General features: G+C 50.1%; 1 protein-coding gene across 1 annotated transcript in view; it reads right to left on the bottom strand.

Annotated features, from left to right (window-relative positions):
* Positions 1-13,369, bottom strand: part of Rspo4 (R-spondin 4) — a 31,452-nt gene extending 18,083 nt beyond the window's left edge. The window contains exon 1 of the mRNA XM_021195133.1: positions 13,185-13,369. Coding sequence (XP_021050792.1) covers positions 13,185-13,263 — 79 coding nt within the window. The 5' untranslated portion in view covers positions 13,264-13,369. The remainder of the gene's footprint in view (positions 1-13,184) is intronic.
* Positions 13,370-16,506: the final 3,137 nt, after the last annotated feature.

The raw sequence follows: 16,506 nt of genomic DNA, 5'->3' as shown, positions 1-16,506 counted from the left end.
CATCCATCCATCCATCCATCCATCCATCCACCCACCCATCCATCCACCTATCCATTCATCCATCCATCCATCCATCCATCCATCCATCCATCCATCCATCCATTCATCCATCTACCCATTAATTCATCTTACTGTCCTTCCACTTACCCATCCGTTCATCCATCCACACATCTACCCACTCTTCTACCCATCCATCCACTCATCCATGCATCCATCCATCCACTCGTTTGTACATCCTGTATTTCTTGAATACCTACTTCATGTCAGGCTCTTTCTAGGCTATAGGAATCTGAGGATTGAAAACAAGAAACAAGGCCCTCCCTCATTTATACTGGATTTATTTTAAAAAGGTAGAGACAAAACAGATTTTCATCTGTACAGGCTTTTGAAAAAGTTACATGAAATAGCACTAGGCTAGAAATGTAAGCTTCTGCCAGACTCCATGTTGTTTACCAGTGGCCCTCACCACTGCCACCCTGTCCCCACTGTGCCTGCTGCGAATGCATGCTCGGCAAGTGTTCCTCTTAATAACCTTCCTCTAAAAAGTAAAGACAAACTCCCTGTGCTCTGCCCTTAGTCTAGAATTGGGGTCCCCCCTCCTGGGCTTTCTGGGAGGGGACCAGCTCTCCTTAGCACTTTTCCTCCCGTCCCTTGTGCCTTTCTAACCTGGAAACTGTCCACAGAGCACTGAAGGATGGCCCACTGCTGACTATACAGCAGGCATGGCCCCTGCTCCCACATGCAGGTGGACTTCTGGTTTAGAGTGGCCTGAAGGATGGGGAGTCTGGAATACCACACCCCAACTATGCTCACATTTGTTGTCTAGTTTGATCCACTGCGGATGAGCAAACTAGAGAGAGAGAGAGAGATGAAGGGGGTGGGGCAGGTGGAACAACCATATTGTCATCATTTGGCTAATTTATCACACCAGCACAGGGACGCCAATGGAGGTGACTGAGTGATTTAAGCTGCAGACTGACCTGGAGGGGTTCGAGGCTTGGGGTGGCACAGTGGGATGCCTGCCACTCACTCAGCACAGGTGTCCCTGACACAGTTCTTCCTCTCCACTCACTGGGACAGGCCCTGAGTTTTCCAGCTCTGGGATTTTTGAGGTGACAGCTGTAGCTAATTTGGTCCCCACCATTTCTGCTCACCACATACAGGCAAGCCTAACACAGTCGGGACATCATCTCCAAGGACCTGTATGTGAAAGACCTGGTCCCCTAATGAGATGTGGGGGAGCCTTTTGGAAGCAAGACCTAGGATATTGGGGCACATGCTTGGCCTCTTGATCTTTCTCTTCAGCTTCTCTCTTGTGAGGGGAACAATTTCTCTACCTCTCCACCATAACTGTCACATACCCCACCAGGAGCCCAGAGCAACGGAGCTGCCCAGAGGGGACTGGAACCTACGGAACTGTGACCTAAACAAAACTTTTCAGTTGTAAGTTGATTATCTCAGGCATCTCCCTGTGGTTACAGGAAAACCCAGGTGGAATGGCAAAGCCTGACACAGCTCTGTCCCCTGACTGTGACAAGGGGCACAAGCATGTGGGGAGGCGTACTGGAGGTTGACATCTGGCCTCCTTCACAGGACAGAAATCTGGATCAGACCCATGTTTTAAAATCTCAGCACTGGTCTAGATTTTGTTTTGTTTTGTTTGTTTTTGTTCACCTTAAACTTACCAGAAAGTTTTGAGCACTGCTCAGTTACCAAAGACTGGGTTTTAGAGTTAAACTGAATTAGAGAGGAAAAAGAAGTGTAAATTTCATATTGCATGTTCAACCTGGTCATGAAGCCAGCTTCCGAGCAGGCCATGGATAGCCACCTGTAATGTGCAAGCAACTTTAAAAATTAGTGTTTCAAAGACAGGGTTACATAGCCCTGGCTGTCCTGGAACTGCTTTGAAGACCAGGCTACCCTTGAACTCAGAGATCCGCCTGCCTCTGCCTCCCAAGTGTTGGACTTAAAGGCGTGCGCCATCACCATCTGGCTACAAACAGCTTTTATAAATAGGAAAATACAACCCAACAGAAAGCCAAGAGATTCCCAGCAACTCAAAGAAAAACAGTAAACAGGTCAGTTCCTACATGGTAAGTGGCTCTTTATCCCTGACAAGTTTCGTGAACACCAGAACCAGGACGGAGGCTGGGAGGATGCTAGGCTGGTGAAGCGCCTACCTCACACACATCAGAGCCTGCACTGGCTCCCCAGAATCTCAGTTTTCAACATATGAAGGCATGCACTTTTATTCCAAGTGCTGCAGAGGTACAGACAAGAGGATTCCTGGGGTTCACTCTCCTGCTTGGTGAGTTCCAGATCCATGAGGAGCCCAGTCTCAGAGAACAAGGTGGGTGAGCATGTGAAGAAGAATATGGAGGTATATGTATGGGAAAGACTCTGTTCCCTAATGAGAGGTCGGGGAGCCATTTGGGGGCAGGGTCTAATGCCAGGTCCTCAGGTTACTGGGGCACATCTTTGGCTTCTCCATCTTTCTCTTCAGCTTCTCCTGTGATCAGCTTCCCCTACCGTGGGCTTCTCCACTATTGCTGCTCTGTACCCGACTAGGGGCCTCCACAGACCCATGCATATGCACATAAAAAGAGTCAAAACAGACAAAATATTTCAATGACCTATTGTATAGGCAAACTGAAAATGACCAGTAACATCTGCCACTCTGTGCAAGGAGGTTGGCAGCATGACAGTAAACAGCATTTTACTGAGCCTGCCCCTTCAGGAAAGGGTCCTCAGTGAAGGACAGAGAGGTTTTCAGAGGCACACAGTGAGTCCTTGGAGTCCAGGGTTGAGGCCCTTGGATCTGAATTCATGCTCCTGGCTCTTCATCGCTCCAGCTACCGTTTCCTCTCCATCTGGACACAGGCACATCCCCTGACTCAGAGGCCAGCTCTACCACACCCATTGCCATAGCCTGTTGGAGCTGGCAAAGATGGGGCTTTGCCGCTCCAGCCTGACCTCAGTGTGTGGACATGCAGAACAGGCAGGCCACATATAGATGTCTACAGGGGACCTACTGTAGTTGACGTGTCCAGGTTCTGCACTAAAAATACTAAGAAAAAAAAAACCACTCATGCACAGAACACACTGGGACTTTTTCTTGTTAGTTCATAAACAATACAATGGAATTATTTACAAACAGTTACACTGTCTGTGGTCTTGTCTGTGACCTCAAGCTTCTATAGTGTCTTAGTTACTTTTTAATTGCTGTGACAAAACACAGTGACCAAAGCAACTTAAAAAAAACAAAGCATCTCATGTGTGGCCCATGGTTGGAGAGTGTTGAGTCCATGACCATCATGGCAGGGAGCATGGCAGTAGGCGGGAAGGCTTGGCACAGAAGCAGTAGCTGAGAACCTACTCACATCTTGATTCATAAGCATGAGGCAGAGAACTGGTGTGGGCTTGGTGTGGAAATGGTGTGGGCTTTCGGAAACCTCCAAGCTTGCCTCCATGACACACCTCCTCCAACAAGGCCACACCTCCTAATCCTTTTCAAACAGTTCCACCAACTAGGGATCAAGCATTCAAATATATGAACCTACGAGGGCTACTATTCTCATTTAAACCTCCATATATGTCTATATGCTGTGCTATACAAGAGGCTTAACACTTGAAGCTTTGGGGTCTCAAGGTGGTGGAATGACACAGAATGATTGTTTTGTGTCAAATACTGTTCAAGGCACAGGGAGACCTTAGTGAACAAGATAGCCAATCCACAGTGAAGTTTTACATCCTGAAGGAAGTGGGATTCTAAAGTGTCTGTGGAATATACATTCTTGGGAAAGGAACCAGAAAGCATAAAGGTCCTCAGGCTGGAGGGATCTGGGAGCAGTGATCAGGTGAGGAGGAATGGATGCTGAGGTCAGGGGTCAGAGGGCAGAGGCCCAGAACACTGGAGTGGGCTTACTGTAATTGACTTGTCTAGGTTTTGCATTTAAAACATCAGGAAGAAAATACCTGTTGACAAAGCAGGCAGGGACTTTTTGATATTCCTTAAACAATACAACAGAACTAGTTACAAAACAGTTACACTGTATGTGGCCTTGAATATGACCTCAAGGTTATAAGCCAAGATCATTTTCATTGATCATTTCTGAGCTGGGAAGTCACTGAACAGGCATGCTTAAACCGGTGTGCTATCCCAAGCACACACCCTATCCCTATCCCCAGGCATTGAGGAAAAGGGACAGGAGAGGCAGTGTGGGGAGGGAGACGGAGAGTCCTGGCAGAGACATGGCAGTCATCCATGTAGCTGGGAGGGACAGCAGACTCAGCAAAGAGGGACCACCAAGTTTGTCTGTGTGTCAAAAGAATTAAAGACTAGATGGCTCTGTCCACAGTGCCATGCCCAGCAGATGACAGGTCCTTTACCTCTTGTCCTCAGCTTCAAAGGGACTTTGTCATAAAAATTCATTGTGCTAGCAAGTTTTACGCTAACTTGACACAAGCTAAAGGCACCTGAGAGGAAGGAGCCTCAATTAAGAAAATGCCCCCACTAGAGGCTTTAGGGCAAGCCTGCAGGGCATTTTCTTAATTGGTGATGAATGGGGCAGCCCATTGTGGGTCGTGCCATCCCTGGGATGGTGGTCGGGGGTCTATAAGGAAGTAGGCTGAGCAAGCCATGAAGAGCAAGCCAGTAGGCAGCACCCTTCCATTGCCTCTGTATCAGTTCCTGCTTTTAGATTCCTGCCCTGTTGAGTTCCTGCCCTGACTTCCTTCAATGATGGACTCCTATAGAACTGTATGCTCTTTGGTCATGGTGTTTCATCACAGCAATAGGAACCCTAACTAAGACACTCATGGCCGCCCATCTTGAAACCACCATGTCCCAGCCACTCTCATTCCTCCCAGTCAGGGGTGCTTTTAGTAGCAGTTCTCAGCTTTTAGGGGACCACCGGACAGAAATGGGCAGGGAGAGGCTGGAGTTTCTACTCCCATCTGCATCCCACCTGGCTGTTTGATGTGTATGCTTTGACCAGCCCATGACCACTCTGAGCCCCTCTCATCTGCACAAATGAGGTGTGCACAGCCCATGCCTTGTAGGTCTGGGATGAGCCCTGCACCTAGTGTACATCACTAAAGTCACTATCATCTTCCAGATCATTACACAGGGGTGTGTGATGTTCACCAGGCCACAATCTTATCTTTAGAACCCGGGTTCCTCAAAGTTACCCAGTTTTAACCATTGCACACACTAGAGAAACCAGCCTCCTGGGTACATTGCTGTCATCAACACCAGCTGAGTTCTTTGTGTCTTCTAGATGGGCCACAGGCAGTGACCCTCAGGACAGCCCCAGTCACGGGTCCTTGCCTGAGTTTGACACTGGCCATTCTGTTGAACACCCATGTGTGCTCGTGTGTTATCCTCATTTCAAGACTGCTTTGTGAATCAGCCCACAGAGGCACAGAAGGAGCCATGACCTGGGCAGGGCATCAAGAGTAGCAGCACCCACGTCTCCCTTGACATTGGCCCCAGAGCTCGCCTGCACTCACTAGACAGCTGCACCACTCATCAATGCCTGAACCCTTTCCAACGTGACTCTCTGTTCCTGCCATCAGCTGTAGGGAATGTGGAGGCTTAGGAGACAGGGGTGATCCCCCATGTCGTCTGGGGTCCCAGACTTAGCTTCATTCCCTCTTGCATTGCCGGGTTACAGCCCCTTCTGAAACAGGCATCAGAGCCTCCCCGTGAGTCATGGAGTGGAGTCTGGGCCCTAGAAGGAACCAATGAAGGGCATGGAGGCGGTCCATCCTAGGCAGCAGAACCTAAGAGAGCAGCTCTCCCCAGCAGAGGCCAGACATGTGCCGAGGGATCTGAGGCAGGGCATGCGACTCAGACCCTCAGAGATTGCCTGGGGATATCCCATCTCTCCCCATCTGTGTGGGGCCTCGGCTACCTGATGCCTGGTCCTTGCTCCTCAAGCAAAGAGGTCTGCAGGACCAAGTCATCTCAGAAGCCATATTATGGACGGGCCAGGAGAGACCTGGCAGGCTGGCACTGGACCTGAGCTCAGCCATCAATCATCTGGATTTAAGTCCTGGTTTGACAAACCTTACTTTGTTAAGCTATTGTTTTGGAACATGAAAGCACTGATATTTGGCTGTTTTCAACCTACAAAAATGGTAACTGCCTAAGCTGCAATTAGTGCTTCTGCTCTAATTCTGTTTGCTGCTTTGTGGGATGTGGGCAACTCAATCTCCGTGAGTGGTGGTTGTGAGGCTGCTGTGCTCAATGGTTAGAGCTTAGGTGCCAGGGCCACGGAAGATCTGAACCTTAGCTATGTGGCCTTGGATAAGTTACTTAACCTCTCTGGGTCACATATTTTCTCATTTATATAATGATGCCCAATTCACAGGCTTATTAATCCTGTGAGCACCCTGGTGTCAAGGTCCCTCAGCAGCTGGCTGGTCCTCTCAACATGGGTCAGTAGACATCCTCCCAGCCTTGTCTGAGATCTTGTAGAGGCCTAGAGAAGGAATTACTCTTACTCCATTTGCAGAGGCAGAAGGCAGTGGTGAGGATCATTGGTGGAAGGATTAGAAATGACCATTCCTGTAGGTCAAAAAAACAGGCAGTCCCCCAAGAAGACCAAGGGAATGTGATCTGGCAATGAGCAGATTGTGCGGAGAGAGTGCACGGGCAAGGTGCATGTTCTAGGATTTACCACGCCAGACCACTTCACATCTTGACAGCGTCCACAGGCATGGCTCTGGATGAATGACTAGTGCTCAAATTATGTCAGCTTTAACACAGAGCTTAACCAAGTCCCCAGCCCCTGCGTGGTAGCTGCACATCCCCAGGGCACTAGAGAACCCCCATGAAGGCATCTGACCCTGGTTATTGGCTGCCTCCCTCCATCTGTGGAAGGTATCCCGATGCCTTCTGACATGGATGCTGCCGGGGAAGGGCAAAGCAGGCCAGCAGCCCTCAGGTACACCGTAGCAATAGAGGCTCTAAGGAGCCATCTTAGACTCCCCAGGCTCTGGAGCAGGTTGTCTATGATGTGCTTGGCCACTTGTCCTCCTGCATCTCCATGGCCACCGATAGCTGATGACCTGAAGACTTGCCCTGCTGCCACTCCCATATTCACAGGTGTTGATCTCAGGTTCCTCCAAAATTCTACAATCGCACTCAGGACCTCCAGAGAGAAAGCGAGCACAGGCTGCTCTGCCAACTGTAAAGTTCTGTGCAAGAGGCTGGTTAATGACAGCGATCGGCACTCCACAGTAAGTGGGATCTGCTCCTGTGAGTTTTGGAATGAGAAAGATCCAGGTCTCACGCACACACACATTTGCTATGTGACTCAATCCCCTCTGAATCAGTTTTCTTCCTGGGTACAGCGGGAAGGAGGAGCCGTATCCACCAGACAGGGCTGGGCTGAAGGTCAGTGTGAAGAGAACATGATGGTGTCTGTCACAGTCATCACTCTGGGGTATCTAATGCAGAAAGACCCCCCAGGGCCCAAACAGATGACTCCAACCTTCCAGGGGCTAACATCCAAGTATGCTGGGAAGGGTACGGCACCAGGCGACTAGAAGCTCTCAGGAGCTGTTGGTGTGTGTGTGTGTGTGTGTGTCCGTCCATCCTGGAGGGAGTGGAGCTGTGACTCAGACTTCCTGGGCTTACTGACCAGCTCTTGGATAATGCCATGTGGCCCACTGGGCTTTCATCTTCTCTTGGGAAAATAGCCACCTGCTACCTTCACAAGGTCCTGTATCATACGTCTGTCCTGTTTTAGGCCAGCTCGTTGAGTGTTTCAGACAGGCATAGTGGGGAGAATAGCATCCACATTCCAATAACAGGAAGAACATATGCTCAGAGGCAAGTAAAACAAATGAAGCATTTAGTGTGCACATCTAGTGACCTGGGGTCAGATCTCTAGAACCCATGGAAAGCCCAGGCAGGTGCGGTGTCCCACTTAAAATCCCAGCATTCAGAAAGTAGAACCAGGGCATCCTCCAAGCAAGCAAGCTAGCTAGACTATCCAGAATCAGCAAGATCCGGTTTCGGAGAGAGACTCTGTCTCAATAAAATGAGAGCCATTGTGCAAGACACCTGGTATCAACTTCAGGCCTTCACACTCATGCATACACATGTGAGTATGCATACACACACACACACACACACACACACACACACATATATACATGCAGACCATAGGCATGTATACCATAACACACACACACACACACACACACACACACATATATATATATATATATATATATATATATATANCACACACACACATATATGTATGTATGTGTATATATATATATATATATATATATATATATATATATATATATATATGCACGCAGACCACAAGGCATGTATACCACACACACACACACGCACATATATATATGCGTGCAGACCACAAGGCATGTATACCACACACACACACACACACACACACAAACACACACACACGAAATATATCTTGTTAGCACATACGCTGTATACACACCCAAACTCATGAGCACACACACTACATACACTCATGCACATGTGCCATTACACATACTTGCAAGCATGCTCACATACCTGTACACACAGCCCTACACACAGTCAAGCAATAATATACTTCTTAATACTTAAAAAGCACTCTGTTATTTTCTGCAGGGCATGGTATGCCACGGCCTCTGGCATGACCCTGTATGGTCCACAAAACTAGAATATTTACTCTGGGTCTTTATAGAAACACCGGAAACTCCACTCTCCTTTCTTCCATCCTGTTCTGTTCCACATAACTTCATTAAAACCTCTGACTGTAACTTACTCAGTTGACTGCTAACTGCCAAGGGCTTCACATCTCAGGATGAACACCCTCATAAGGAACCCCTTATGAATAACATTCAGCCTGCCTATCAAAGGCTGGGCTGAAGAGCACTGAGTGTCCTATTGTGGAATTCTCCCCAATGGACTTCAGGGGCATGCTGGGTATTGTGACATCAGTGACTTTCAGTCCTCGGGACTCATCAGAGCCTGGCCTGGGGAGCTCAGCAAATGTGGTATCCAAAACCCTTCCATGACCAACACTGGCTCTGTCCACAGTGCAATTTCCATCTTCTCCCTGTCATGTGGTCTCTAGAGTGGCCAGGCTCCCCTTTCTCCTGCCACACTAATGTCCTGCTTGATTACCTGAAGAGGCTCTTCCTGGACATGACAGTCAGTCCCAACAGAGTCCCTTGCTAGCTCTAGGCACAGGCCAGGGCATCTCCAAAGCTATGTGTCTGTGCCCCAACTCAGCTGCTGGGAGTTCTCCACAGGCCACTGGCCCTCAACTTCCTTGCCTGAGAAATGGGTATTCCACAAGGCACGGCAGAAGTCCATCCCCTCTGCAGTGGTCCGGTACATGGCCGACCCTTTCTCTGTGGTCTCTGCATTCCTGGGGTTGGGAAGGGTGATTAGATGGCTTCCCAGTGCCATGGCAGGGTAAGTGGAAAAGACCTCTCTTTGTACCCAGGCTGGTTTTACAGTGGCTGAGAAGGGACAGGCCAGGTGCAGAGCTAAGGATCAGCTGCCTGTCTGCCTTTTGTGCTGGCCTCTGCTGTTTTACCAAGAGACCCAGGACTCAGGGCAGGACTCCCCCAACCATTCCCCAGCACCTATTAAGGGACCACCCTGCTCTGCCTCAAGGGAACTGGCTTCCCTTTTAGAGTCACCCCAATGTTCAGCTGAGCCTGGCTTCATCCGCGTACCAGTTCTCGGGGTGGGGGGTGGAGGAAGGGGGCACACACCTTGCTCTGCACCCAGCCACTGCTCCAACTCGCAGACAGGAGGCACAGAGAGCCTGTTCGACTCCCTTGTCTGTCCAAGTGCCAGGCATCTCCTTTGGATCTGCATGCAGGGCCAGAGCCGCCATTCACACTTTGCATAGGGTGTTCCTTGCATCCACCTGACAGGAGCCTGGAGTGGATGCTACCTCCTGTCATTTCATGGTAATCAAATGGGCTCAGGGGAACCAGCAAAAGTTCTCAAGGAAACCAACGTTCAGGAGGTATCCTCTACTGAGCCCTCTCTACCCCAAGGCCTTTGCACACCTTTCTTCTGGGATGGTGGTGCATTTCTCATGCTGCCCAAGGAGGCAGATTCTGTGGTTCCCACGTCACAGACGAGGGAATCACACATCAGAGAAATCGTGTGTCCTGGCCAAGTTCTCATGCCCAGGGGAGGAGAGGGCAAACGCTTTGTACCTCAGCCTTGCCTTCAGGAAGCTCCGGATCTGTGAACTGGGGACACAGCTTAGAGTCCCTTCATTTTGCTCCACTGCCCCACTGCCAGGTCCACCAGCTCATTTCAAGAGTCATGTTCCCATCTGGTTCTCATTCATTTATACTTAATTAATCAAAGTGTTTTGTAAGAGACCCTTGAGTCCAAGAACCCCTTTCAAGCCCTTCCCTTTCATTCTATTTTGTAGAAACAGAAAAATTAGGTTTCATCAGAACCCAGTGATGACGCTGGAGCCAGAGGAGACCAGGTCCACGAGAAGCAGACCCCAAGGGAGGCATCGCGGACCAGGCATGTCTGGGGCAGGCGGGGAAATTGGGCCAGAGGCTAAGGTCAAGGGCAGGGTATGGAGGAGAAAGCCCAGGAAAGCAGGGAAAGGTGAGCTTCCGTGATGGCTTGGATGCTTCAGCGTAACATCCCTCAGGCTTCCACACAACCTGGCAGGGAAGGAGGCTGCCCTGTGACACTACATAAATAGATGAACAGATGAGTGAGCAAGTAAGCGAGCGGGCAAGTGAATGAGCCAGCGAATAAGGCCCTGCTGATATACACGATCTAGCCAAAGTCAGATCAGAAGACCCTGGGGACCAATGCACAGCTTTCCAGTTCATGTCTGACACACAGTACTCATGTGTATGTCTGGGTTTGAGAAAGGTCAGCCTCTCCTCACTGCTTCTTGCTGGGCCCATCAACGCCCTTGATAAGCCAAGAACTAAGCTAAACCCAACACTGCCCAAAACCATTTGCCCATGAGAACTCTGACTGCCTTGCAGGACAGGCTCTAGGAAAGTGTAGCCTCCACATCAGAGCCAATGGGGAAACTGAGGGCTGTGGGCAGAAGCAGAGGAGAAACCCTTTTGTCCAAGGTCACACCTCATGAATGGTTCAGGAGAGGGACTGAAGCCCAAGGCTGTCTCCTTTGTATCACATGAAGAGTCACAACCTCGCTGAAGACGCTGGGCAGGTGTGCATACCTGAGGCTCAAAAGCAGCCTCTCCATCTAACTGGACCAATGCAAGGAGCCAGGCTGGGCTCCCACATTCCTTAGGAGGTGCTGGCGAGCTGAGCTAAGGGGAAGGACAAATGGTTTTCATGTCCCCTCCCCCTTGTCCTCTTCCTTCATCAGTGAGAGGCATCTTAGAAATCTAAATCTCCAGGTAGGTAAACTGAGGTTCCAAGAAAAGAAGACTAACTCGGTGTTCATAGGATTGCACAGCATCTACCATGTAGGTCTGAGTCGGCTGTATTGCTGATCTGCTGTGCAGCCTTGGACAACAGCCCTCTCTGAACGTGTTTCCTCTCTAAAATGTTAGCACCTCTCTTTGCACTCACTGGCCTTTTGTAAGTAGCGAACAACGTAACAGCCAAGAAACTGGGATGACTAATGGTATCAGGCCTCACGAGGCACCCGCATAGGAAGCTAACTCTCTACCTTACTCCATCTTAGCTAAGGTTCTCCTGATGAGTGGGAGACTGAAGTTTATTGCTTCCATCTTAAAGACAAGTTGGTGAAAAGAAAAGATTTAAAACATCTTTTCAGAGTGGAGTAGTATCTTGGAGGACTAATGGAAAGGATCTCATACAGGTAAAACTGAACTCAGAGGGCATTCCCTGAGGTCACTCAGCTGGAACTTTCAAAGGAGGGCCATGGATCCAGCTAGGCTGGCTCCAGTGCCTGGACTCTGGACAGTGGGGTGAAGGCCATTTACAAGCTTCTACCTTCAGGATCCCCAAGTCCCCACAGCCTACCCGAGGTCCACCTACACCTCTATTTTCATTGTCCAGCTCCCTTAACAGTTTCCCTAGACCATGGCCTGCTATCCCACACCATACCTGCTTCCCCACAGCCCCCGTGTTCCCTGCTTCCCCATGGCCCCCTGTGTTCCCTGCTTCCTTATAGGAGCTGCAGCATCTGCGAAAGGCTTTCCATGCAGATGGACTAGAAGTCCCTAGGGGTAAGGCCACTCTCACACCCTACCATTCAGTATTCCCGGACCCAGGCTCTCAGTCAGAGACCTAATCAGAGCTCCCACCTGCCTGTTGGACTGCTCAACAAAGCAACCTGTATGAATGTCCGGTTCCTGCTCTATAGAGTGAGATAGCCACTGTCATTAGGGCATCATAGGGATCCAAGGAAACAGTGTGTGGCACACTCTTGGCACAGCGGCCAGCCTTTGGCAGTTGATGCACAGACAGGCATCCAGAGTCCCCAGGCCTGCCCTGTTCAGACACAGGGCTTGCTGGTCCTCTTGCCCTCCCAACACCAGCTCAGGTTCTGTCAACTCTGCCTCTGCAGGGGCAGTCTCACCTCACCTCCAAAATACATCTGACTGTGGCATTGAGGAACTGTGACACACTCTCCAATGTTTACAGGGCCCAGGCACAGAGTCTCAGGTTCAAGTTTCCTTAGTGGTTCCAGGAGGTCTCAAAGGAAAAATCCTCAGGCTCTGAGAGAGGACAAACTTCTTCCAGGTCATCCCCAGAAGACTTCAACTTGAACCCAAAGAGACCACTAGAGAGGCTTACCCAGATCAATTCTGGGGGTGGGGTGGGGGTAACAGCAGGGGTCAGGAGCAGTGACAGAGCCCCACATAAGCCCTGGAGTCATTGAACTTCATCCTGGCCCAGTATGGATGCCTGGGCTGGCTTCTAAGTCACTAGTCCTGTCTTCTAGTGCATTGTTTCCAAGGGTGGTTCCTTGGGTTTTCGGTGTCTGGGGAGTTACCCTTGGGACACTGCTGGGAGGCTGGGGCCAGTGAGCCCGACCTGACCTCTAGTTCCTTCCCAGTTTCCTAGGTCCAGGTTGCTCCACAACTCCCCGGTCCGATCCTGAGTCCAGGCATCAGGCACCAGACAAATGCCCATATCCGCTGGGCTACCACGAGTCTCCCTTGTAATGCCTATCCCACCACCAGCCCGGCCACATCTGTACCTTGCTTCTTCCTTCGGTACAGGGCGAGCATGTCCACTGCGTGGGCGAGGAGCAGCAGCAGGCAAAGTGGAGCCCGCATCTGGGCAGCCTGGTGCTTCTGGCTCCCCGACGGCCCGGCAGCCTCTGTGCGGGGGGGACAGTTTGTGGCGCGCGTTGAGCATCCGCAGGTCGCTGGTCGCTGCGGCCACCAGGGACCCGCTGGTGCGCCCAGGGCGCGGTGGGTCGAGTGAGGGCGTCAGCGCGGCCGCGCGGCCCGGGGCGGGGAGGAGCCGGCGGCTGGGCGGCGCTTAACCCTCGGGGGGCCTGTGCGGGTGCTAGCCGTCCGTCCGGCTCCACGCAGCCCCACGCCCCTCGCACGTGCACAGGCCGGCTCTAGGTACACAAGCGCACACGCAGCACTGTACACTCACCCGGACAGACCCTCCCTCTGCCACTCTGGTCTTCCCCTTCCTCGTGCCCCCAGGACCCTCCTGGCTTTTTTTTTTTTTTTTTTTNTTTCCCCCCCCCCCCCCCCCCCCCGACTGCCTCACCTTTAACACCGGACTCTTGCCAAGCGCTTGGCCTCTCTGGCTCGCTGTCCCCACCTGGCTAGCTTGGGTTATGAGTGTCTGGCCCTCTCCATCTCTTCTCCTGGGGCGGGGGAGAGGGAGTGTGAGCATGCTGCTGCTCCACTCTGTTGCCTTTTCTTTCTAGGTATCCCAAACGCTTTCTGGTTGCAGCCTTTGAGCCTTTCCTGCTGCTGCCTTGGGGAGCCCCTACTCTTTGACCCAGTGCCCAACACTGCATAGGATGTATTTCTTCCAGCCTTATCTCTAGGATTGGGCTGTTTTTAACCTTTTCAGTGCCAAATTGCTCCTCCAATAAAACAATATTTTCCTGCCTCCTGTTACCCTGTGAAACAAGCCCAATCGCCACGAACTTGACCTTCTGCTAAATACTTTACATGCATAATAGCTTCAGAATAACTAACTTTCTCTTTTGACTAATTGATCACTTGAAGGGGGAAGGGATACCCAGAGAGAGTAAGTAGTTTGCCCAAAGCTGCACAGCAGCCCCATAGCCTTTCCAGATGCGTCTCAGCTCAGCACACAGTCTCATCACTCAGGGGTGGAAGAGAGCCTTGGAGACCCAAAGGACATCCTCGCTTCCGGTTTGCTACAAGAGTGACTTGTAGATAGAAAGAGGTCCTGAAGCTACTGTCCCACCGACTTACTCCTACACACCCAGCCCACCGACACACGCCCACCTCTGGCCAGCCAGGTTCCGATGTCTTTGGTGTCGGTCTTCTCCCTTTCAGCCCAAGTCTCCAGCTTCTCACAGTAGTTTGCAAGCTTTTCCAGCCTCTTGTATGTGGTTTTGGTTTGTTTGTTTGTGTTTGGTTTTGTGAGACAGCGCCTTATGTATCCCAGGAACTCGTTATGTAGATAAGGATGACCTTGAACTCTGGATCTTCTTCCCTCCATCTCCCAGGTGATGACCATTACAGGTATGTAATACCACTTCTAGCTCCCTCTTACATCTTGAGCATTTTTTGTCCTGGCCTCTCCATGGATTGGTGATCTAATTCCATTCCTTCACTGACTCTTTCAGAACCCAGTCATAATCTGACCCTCTTCCAGGGTGTTCTCTCTTTTTCTCAGTCCATACCTCTTCTGGGTATCCATGTTTCCTCTTAACACGTTGGTAAACATAGATATTTCTGCCTCTCCCTTTGCCCCAGTTATCCACGCCTCCCCTTGGTTCCCATTCTTCAGGTACAGGTCCTTTACATGGCTTTTGCTATGACTCTATCTAGACAATTCTTCCATTTGTTCCCCTCAGAACTTGGCTCCAGCATGGCCTCCCCCCAGATCCTCTCCCGTCACCGCAGACTTACTGGACACTCATTCTGCTTGCTTCCTCGCCCTCCTCTTCTCTCTACAGAGCAGCCATGCACTACTGGCCTGGTTTGGACTACAGCTTGCTTGCTTGCTTGCTTGCTTGTAAGTTATATGGGGGTAGCAACCATCTGTGTATTCTTCATGTGCCCAGCGCATAAAATAATCACTTGATATTTTTGAAATGAGTAAATGTCTGAATGAGTGAGGTCAATGAGCGAGTGGTCAAGCGTTCACTAATCCCCAGATTTACTGTGGGACCTGTGGTGGCCACCATGGGCTCAGATGTGTGAGTACTTGGTCCCCGGCTGGTGGTGTTATTTGAGTAGGTTTATGAGGCCTTGTTGAGGGTTATGCCACTGGGGGCAGGCCTTGGTGTGGGGGCAGGCCTTGGAGTTTAAAAGCAGTACACCATTCCCAGCTCTTGCGCTCTCTCTGCCTCTGTTTTTCTTGTGTGATGTGAGCCCTCAGTGCTCAGCTTCCAGCTCCGGCCACCATTGCTGCCATCTTGTTTCCACTGCTATGGACCCTAAATTCTGGAACCCTCAGACCAAACAGACCCTTCCTTCTGTAAGTTGTCACCGCCATGGTGTTTTATCAGAGCTGTAAAAAAGTAAAACCTCAAGAATTTCCTAATCTTATGAGCGCAATGGACTTTTTGGGCCCTCCAGAATCTGATTTTGAGGATTTAAGGTCCCCCAACTCAGGGTCTTTTCCCTTCCTGAGATGCTCAGAGGGGCTGCTGTTTTTCTTGGGGTTGTCTGGATACTTCAGCCTGCCGTTTGGACCCATTGGCCCAGCACAGCTACCCAGGGAAGACATTGAGGCTGGGAATGCTCATGGTCTGTCTAGGAACTGTGGGCTCAAGGATATTAGTTAGGGGACACTGGTCACTGTAAGAATAGTGACTTACAACACATGCTCCCAGACTAAATCTTCTCTGACCCGTAAGCTCAGACTTGCCCCCTCTTCCACACAGTAGTCCCTTTTCAAGCATGGTTTTCTTTCCCCTATTTCAGGTTATGTCAGTTGATAAAGCCTGCAGATATGAAATGGAAAATTATAGAAACAATATTCATGAGTTTTAAATTGTAGCCTATTTGAAGTAATGCACGCCTCCAGCTTCATCTGGTCCTGGATTTGAATAATACCACTTTCTAGTATATCCATTCAGTGTCCATCAACTTCCTGGGAACCGTTTAGGTGACTCGGCAGTGCTTGTGTTCACATCAGCCTTATGTCATTTATTAATGGTCCCAAGTAATGACACTAGTGAGTCACATATGCCAGAGAGAATCCAGGAAGCGCTTCCTTTTAAGTAGAAAGGTAAATGCCATATAGGATATCTTGAGATGGGGGTATATTACATTCATGTGACTTTTATTAAAGCTTTTTTTTTTTTTTTTTTTTTTTTTTTTTTTTTTTTTTTGAGACAGTTTCTCTTT

This window comes from Mus pahari, chromosome 3 (assembly GCF_900095145.1).
Source record: "Mus pahari chromosome 3, PAHARI_EIJ_v1.1, whole genome shotgun sequence".
Taxonomy (NCBI): Eukaryota; Metazoa; Chordata; class Mammalia; order Rodentia; family Muridae; genus Mus; species Mus pahari.
The sequence above is the reverse complement of the archived record's forward strand: the minus strand, read 5'-3'. Positions and strand labels throughout refer to the sequence as shown.